Here is an 8,514-nt window from a genome sequence, read left to right as displayed (position 1 = left end):
TGTAAGAATAATAATGCATTTTATTATTCATGTTGATTTTTCTTGGTTAAGCCTGTTAGCTTTGTAGGTTTAGCTTTATATTATATAAAAACAGGGGGGAATGTAAGAATAATAATGCATTTTATTATTCATGTGTTTGATTTTTATCATTAGGCCAACTTGCTTGGTGTGCTTTGCTTTCACATATGTATGTTAATGGCTCACATACACACACACACACATAGACAAAACAAGTTCATAGTGTTCCAGCTGCTTTCGCTCCCCTTTCCCTTAGAGCTGGAACACCTTTGTAATCAGGGACACCGAAGAAAAATAAAAAGAGAGGGGGCGCAGGAGAGAGGCAGAGGGTTTTAGGAACTGTAATCGTACACTTCCCTGCGCTCTCCTTGCAAGTAAAAAGACAATATTGTTGTAGAGTGTCTTCTCTCCTCATTGTGTGCATTGTTTATGAATGTCTCACTTGGTGTGAACCTGACAGTAACAGTTGAAAAAAATAAAAAAACATAGGCAGAACATTCATACAGATAGCTTCAATACGTCCAAGGAGAAAGAGGCAATGCGGCCCAATGGTCGAGATCACTTTTAACAATATTAATTATGTGTCATCTTCCAAACCGCTTATCTTATACAGGGTCGCGGGGAGGTGCTGGAGCCTATCCCAGCTGTCAACAGGCGAAGGCAGACTACACCCCGAACTGGTCGCCAGCCAGTCGCAGGGCACACACAGACACCGTTACTGAGCGGGAATCGATCCCACGCTGCCCACACACAACTCAGGCGTGTGTACCACTACACTACCAGTGACTCCCAATATTAATTATTCTGGCATAATTCGCTTCATACAAATTGTCCACCGAAAGTGGAATATAAAACGTCAGGTGCCGTCTTTTGGCCAGCGAAAGCCACTTTGCCGTTTTAGCTCCGGTAGGATATCCCCGAGTACATCAATAGTCTTATCAATATTAATCTTATAGCCAGAATAATACCCATAAAGTAATAACCGATTCATGAGACATGGAATTGTAGTGGATGGCTCTGTCAAATACAAGAGGACATCATCAGCATATAGGGACATCTTATATACTTCCTCACCTATTCATACTCCTTTTATATATAATCATCATCCCTGCTAAATTGAGCTAGAGGCTCGATACTAATGGCAAAGCGCAGGGGTGACAGCGGACACCCCTGACGACATTCACGCTCCAAATTAACACTAAAAAACCCAGGATTTTTTACAACTCCTTGAATGCCCAGAAAGGCGGTCAAATATCACCTAGGTTTTTATATAACAACTCTGCTGGCTACAATTAGCGACCTTTCATATGTAAATTGACCATTACCTGCCAAAGCAGCAGGGGTTATGGTGGGGTGGGGGAGTGGGAGGATTGGTGGTAGGTGGGTGTGTGTGTGTGGGGGGGGGGGGGGTTGCTAGCATTGCAAAGCGGTCGGAAGTGGTAGCTCTCAGGTATGAAAGGCAGACTACTCTTCATTGACCATTTGTTTGGGGGAAGCCATCATTCACTAGCCTAAATTATGTTATCTATAGCAGTCATTAGACTTTGTTGTTCACAAACACAGGCAAAAAAAATAAATTGGAGAAACAATAAGCTAAAAATGACTTCAGCCATGTCAACACCTCTTGTATCTTTTTTTTTTAATTTGGCACAATAATAGTAATTCACTAATGGTGTAGTGGTACACACGCCTGAGTTGTGTGCGGGCAGCGTGGGATCGGTTCCCACTCAGTGACAGTGTCTTTGTGTGCCCTGCTACTGGTCGGTGACCAGTTCAGGGTATAGTCTGCCTTTCGCCCATTGTCTGCTGGGATAGGCTCCAGCACCTCCCCGCGACCCTGTATAGGATAAGCAGTGTGGAAGATGACATGACATGATGATAATAGAAAACTACAACACTTCATTTTGTCAGCGTGAGTCACCATGATTGAGTAACCTAAAGACCAAATCTCAGTTGGCACATTCAACAGTCGCCAAAAGCACTCAGGTACAGTATGTTGCAGGTCTTATTCTGTTTTTTTTTCCATCAAGAGCGCCAAGTGTGTAATTTTGTGTAAAAATGAAAGAAACAATTTATCTTATCCAATTCATTTGGTGTTTTCAACCACTGGTCAGTCACACACTATTCTAGTTCATCAATAAATCTCAACAAAAAGAAAAAAAATGTGCGTTCATTTGATGTAAGTTACTCAGACCCTAATTGCTTCATCATCCTCACTGGAGATGTTAATCATACTGATCTCAAGACTATCCTACCAAAACTTCAACAACAGCACTCCACAGCTCCTTCAGTGACAGACTGTTACACCCTCGCTGTGCAAAGGAGAGATTCCGCCGTTCCTTCTTGCCTGCTGCTGTCAGACTCTTTAACAAGAACATTGTGTAGTCTCAACAAACTAGCGGACATTAGTGCAATTGTGCAGTCCTGCACCTGAGGTCATATCGTGCAATACCCAACATTCCCCACTACTGTAATACCGTGCAATACTCAACATTCCCCACTATTGTTAGTCTAGTTTTATTTTTTATCCAATGCTGTTGCCTTACATTTCACTACAGAACTGCAGCACTGTCACTTACTTAGAGTATTTTTTCCTCTGTACTATGTACAGGCTAAAATGAGTGTTCCTCATACTTTTTATGTAGATGTATGTTGGTGTGTATATACGTGTGTATATACACATGTTACTGCGTATATTTACATAGGTTTGATCCTGAATGTTTGCCGTTAATGTTATACATTAATGGCTACATTATGCCGCCGTCCCTGTGTGACCTATATCTTTGCTGCTGTAACACTGAAAATTTCCCCACTGTGGGATCAATAAAGGCCTTCTTATCTTAACATGTACATTTTCCAACTCAACAGCACCCCAGCTCTACTCTGAAGACATCCAAAGCCTGCCCCATCCCCCACATAAGAATGTCAGACCACATCACTGTTATGCTAATGCCAGCATGCAGACAGAGTGACAATGTTGCCAAACCAGTTTCGAAGCAGACAAGTTGGCGTGAGAGGACCTCCACTGCTCTTCAACACTGGTTTGATTCAACAGTTTGTGAAATGTTCAAGTATGCAGCAATAATAACTACAATAAAATCAGGCAGCAATAATAACCACAATAATAATAATAATACAATTACTGTTGGAATGTTTTGTCATATAGATTTAGATATTTACTTACAACATCGACAATAATTAATACACAGACACCGTGACCTCCTAAACACCAAGTGCATTTATGATGTGACCCAGATAAAAAGCATCACCACTCCCCGGCCTGAACAGAAGCCAACAGACCTCCACTGGGTGTTGGGGAAAGCCAACATTGACTAGCCTAAATAAAGTTATCTTACATGTCTTTAGACTTTGTTGTTCACAAACACATATCTTGGCAAAAATAATACAAATAAGTTGAAGAAACGAAAAGCTAAACATGACTCCAGCCATGACCACACGTTGTTTTTTTTAAATCTAGTGCAAAAATAGTTAACTACAACACTCTGTTGAACATTTTTGTCAGCGGTAGCCATGATTGAGTAGCCTAAAGACCACATCTCAAAATGTCATCTACCTGTCTTTTGACTTTGTTGCTCACAACCACATAGCAAAACTTGGCAAAAAATAACAAAAATAAGGTGAAGAAATTAAAAGCTAAAACCGACCAAAAAAAAAGCAAAAAGCAAAAGTGAAAAGCCAAAAAATCCTTTAGCCATGTCCACACGTCTAGTTGTTATTGTTTTTTCTGTTTTTTTTTTTTTTAATCTGGCGCAATAATAAACTACAATATTTGATTGAACGTTTTTAGTCAGCGGTAGCCGTGATTGAGTAGCTAAAGAGCATACCTCATTGAACGGCATGCGCTTGCATCTTAGAAAATGTTGGGCTTCATCAGGGCTCAAACAGCATTGCAAACATATCTTCAAATTTCTATGCAACTGTTGTATAGAGCCCTCAGCCGGCAAGAACAAGTTAGCACACTTGTGCAATTGTGTTGGGATGCGAACGGCGGGTGTTATGGTGCTTTGTATAAAAAAGTGTACTTCTTGCAAACAAGTACAAAAGCAGCTATTGCATTGAGCCATCAGTCATCAAAAACAAGTTAGCACACTTGTGCAATTGTGTTGAGATGCAAATGGATGGCGTTATGGTGCTTTGTATAAAAGGTGTACTTCTTGCAAACAACTGAACAGAAGCCAAAAGACTTCCACTGGGTGTTGGGGAAAGCCAACATTGACTAGCCTAAATAAAGTTAACTTACCTGTCTTTAGACTTTGTTGTTCACAAACACATAGCTTGACAACAATAACAAAAATAAATTGATGAAATGAAAAGCAAAAAATTACATGGTTTTAGTCAGTGGTAGCCATGATTGAGTATCCTAAAGGGCATATCTCATTGAACGGTGTGTGCTTGCATCTTAGAAAATGTTGACTTTCGTCGGGGCTCAAAAAGCATTGCAAACATATCTGCTTTGCAGATATAGAGCCCTCTGTCGACAAAAAGAAGTGAGCACACTTGTACAATTGTTTTGAGATGCAAGGCCAGACATCACCTTCAGAGCTGGGGATGAATCCAATCTGAGAACAGCGAGAGCCTACCTGTCCCGTGGTATGAGGAAAGCAAAACGAGACTACACCAAATGAACACCTCAAACGTCAAAAAGAGCAGAGATGCACAAAACGAGACTACACCAAATGAACACCTATGACAGCAACACCTATCTGCTCAACATTGTGTTTTACATATATTGTACTTGTTGGAGTAATTATTCATATAAGAATCACTGTCGTTTGATAAATCATACATCTGCTGCTCATGATGCTTTCATAAACTAACCGCGAGGAGTTCAGGAGAAGTTAAGCTAATATTTGCTAATATAAAGGTGATTGCTATCTTGCTACATTCTGATTTCTCTAATGGGAGATGTCAACATGTCTTACCACACATCCACCCATCCATTATCGATACCACTTATCCTCACAAGGGTCGTGGGGCGGGCTGGAACCTATCCCAGCTGTCTTCAGGCAGTAGGCGGGGGACACCCTGAATAGGGTGCCAGCCAATCGCAGGGCACACAGAGACAAACAAACAACCGCACTCACAATCACACCTAGGGGCAATTTAGAGAGTCCAATCAACTTACCATGCATGTTTTTGGAATGTGGGAGGAAACCTGAGTACCCAGAGAAAACCCACGCAGGCACGGGGAGTACATGCAAACTCCACACAGGAAGGCCGGGGCATTTAAATTGGTCCTTCGAGCCGGATCCAAAGATACCTGAGGCTTCCGGGAGCGGAGTCGAGATCCAGGTAAAGACCGTGGCCACGGCATTGAGACACTTTTCCGGGACTGGGTCTCGGCTCTGCGTCTGGGAACTGAGGGTTGACGGGATACCGAAGGAGTGAAGACATCTCTGGTGAGTAGGATACTCACCGATAGGCTTGGTTTGAGTGTGACTTACGTCATCATGGGTATTCAAGTGACTATGAATACCACTAATTGGAGTTGCACCAATGATAAAAAATGGCGATGACCCTTGTATTACGCTGTATTTAAGCCCATACATCCATGGACCGGACCCTTACCATGCTATTACTGTTTGTGTGTCATATGTTCTTGCTGACCCCTTAGATGCTGTTCAAGTCCCTGTGAATCGAACTTCTAGAATTTTGATAAAGTTGAGAAATTTTCTGTTGATGGCATTCTTGACATTCACTGGTGTTTCGCAAGTAGGTAACAACTGGCTTTTGTTAATGGAGGCTGCGGCACAGGCTGCTAATTTAAGATGTGTTACATGTATGTGTCCTAGACATTTGTTGAGGGTAATTCCAGCATACATTCCACAGGAATGTCTCCTGGAGGTAATGACTAAGGTAACTCCAAACACCGGTTGCTCATCTTGGAACTTTGTCTACTCTATTGCCAAACCAACAAAGGATAAGCCTATCTTTTCTACTGATATTGCAGTTGCTAATTTTACTTGTGTTAATCTCACAGGAACCGCTGATAAAGTGGGGGTACTAAATTCTACGTGGTGCAAGGCTGTTGTGCACCAGACAGGGGCACTGCTGCCATGGAGCGATGTGTGGTGGTGGTGTAGTGGTAACAAACTATACGACTCTCTACGCAATACCTCCGGCGTCTGTGCGCTCGTGTCATTGCTGATGCGTGTGTCTATTTTTCCATCCTCAGAGAGGGATATCAAACTGGTTGCCTACACACTCGACTCTCCTTCCTTGCTCTCCAGACGGCGACGTGCTTCTTGGAAGGATGGGGATCCGACCTACATTGATGCAATTGGTGTGCCGAGGGATGTTCCAGACAAGTATAAGATGGTCAACCAGATTGCAGCGGGGTGGGAATCCATCTTTGAGTGGATCACACCTAATAAATTTGTAGATCGAATCGACTACATCCATTACAACATACAGAAACTGGGTAGTTACACAAAAGCGGGCCTCATTGCCGTAAAAGAGCAATTGGCTGCTACATCACTCATGGCATTCCAGAACCGCACTGCGGTCGACATGCTCCTGGCTGACAGAGGTGGTGTTTGCGCAATGTTTGCTGACCAGTGTTGTACGTTCATTCCTAACAACACAGCCCTGGATGGGTCACTCACGAGGGCCATTGAGGGCCTGTGCACCCTGAACCAAAAGATGAAGGAGTACTCGGGCGTGTCCACCTCCGACTGGGCCGAGTGGTGGGAAAAAATGTTTGACAAATATAAGCACGTGGTCTTCTCTATCCTGGTTTCTATAACTGTGGTTGCAATTATTATTATTTGTGAGGGTGTTGTTGTATTCCCTGCTTTCGCGCATTGGTTCTCCGACTCGTCTCGTCTGCTATCGCCCCTACAAACTCAAAATTCATGAAATTTACCCTCTGCTTTATGGCTGACACGATGAACGTGATTATGTAACAGCCATTGGTAGTCTTTTCCTTGAGCCTCCACATGTCGACGGGAATAATTAAGGTTTCCATATAGCCGCCATGTGCCTATGGGCGCGTTTACAATTCCGGTTATGATTACGGTTACGGCTACGACTATGCGGTCCTGCTTTTGTTGCCGTATTTAGGATTTGATGGAATAACACTTTTGGGAGGTTCTTTTTGATTATATTTTATGGGGCAAATGTAGGATTTTCAGGGGGGGAAATGTTGGACACGATGGCTGTCCATCCATTAACAAAAAAAGAAATATCACCTTGGGTAGGAGGGTGCATTCAAGACAGCTTAGCAACCTAGGGTGGAAGTTAAGGATTTTGGGCCTTTGTTTGATAAATCATACATTTGCTGCTCATGATGCTTTCATAAACTAACCGCGAGGAGGTCAGGAGAAGTCAAGCTAAAATTTGGTAATATAAAGGTGATTGCTGAATATCTTGCTACATTCTGATTTCTCTAATGGGAAATGTTAACATGTCTTACCAGACATGTATTGAGTAATTTTCCACCTACATGCAGACACATAGACAAGTACAAGACGTTTCAACTGCCCTTTTGCTCACTCCATCCTTTAGAGTTGGAACACCCATGTATGTAGGGATGTGAGAATAAAAAGAAGGGAGACGGAGACTTTTTTAGAACGCCTGTAAGAATTGTATTGTACAGTTCTCCTCCATTCTCCTTGCAAACTTTAAAATTCAAATTGAGTGTCTTCATCTCCTTATTTTGTGTGGTTTTCATAAATGTCTATCTGATGAACCTGACATTTAAATTGGTCCTTCGAGCCGGATCCCAAGATACCTGAGGCTTCCGGGAGCGGAGTCGAGATCCAGGTAAAGACCGTGGCCATGGCATTGAGACCCTTTTCCGGGACTGGGTCTCGGCTCTGTGTCTGGGAACTGAGGGTTGACGGGATACCGAAGGAGTGAAGGCATCTCTGGTGAGTAGGATACTCATGGATAGGCTTGGTTTGAGTGTGTCGCACTTATGAGATAGAAGTAACCTGTAAAGCCATGAAACAAACCTCGAAAGTACTAGTCCCTATCGAGTAGACCGAGTAGTCTATAAACAGGAAAGGGCAACGGGCCCCGTACGCATAAAAAGGAGTGAATGTGTACAGGTGTGAGTGGAGGTTGACTGTCTCATTCTGAACTGAATTTTGGAGCGGCAACTGTCAGAGGCAAGAATTCTCCGCCACTTGTGGTAGAAGCTTGAGAATTACCTCAGACAGAAAGTAATTGCCACAGTGTTCAAGGGAAAAGTCAGTACAGTCACTCTAGGTGACCCACTGACTCCAACATGGGCGCAACAAACAGTAAAAATATTGACTTAAAGGATCCAAAACAGGGATTAACATGCAAAGATTGGACATTTGTAGAGAGTTAATGTTCTTCAAAAATATAAAAGACCTAAATCGATGGATAACAAAATACAACTTTGCTGGCCATCTTAAAAAATAAATAAATAAATAAATAAATAAATAAATAAATAAATAAATAAATAGAAAATAATCAACCTGTAGGATAAAATTAAAGCAAGGTGTA

General features: G+C 42.3%; 1 protein-coding gene across 1 annotated transcript; it reads left to right on the top strand.

Moving 5' to 3' along the window:
- Window positions 1–5,535: 5,535 nt before the first annotated feature.
- On the top strand, window positions 5,536–7,899 carry LOC147132770 (uncharacterized). Its single transcript, XM_086013157.1, has 2 exons — window positions 5,536–6,774; window positions 7,756–7,899. Exons 1-2 carry the CDS (start codon window positions 5,536–5,538, stop codon window positions 7,897–7,899), a joined length of 1,383 nt encoding a protein of 460 aa, XP_085869283.1.
- Window positions 7,900–8,514: the final 615 nt, after the last annotated feature.

The sequence above is a fragment of the Filicampus tigris genome, chromosome 17 (assembly GCF_054856515.1).
Source record: "Filicampus tigris isolate MCC_2025a chromosome 17, RoL_Ftig_1.0, whole genome shotgun sequence".
Lineage (NCBI taxonomy): Eukaryota > Metazoa > Chordata > Actinopteri > Syngnathiformes > Syngnathidae > Filicampus > Filicampus tigris.
This window is presented reverse-complemented; position numbering and strand designations above follow the sequence as displayed.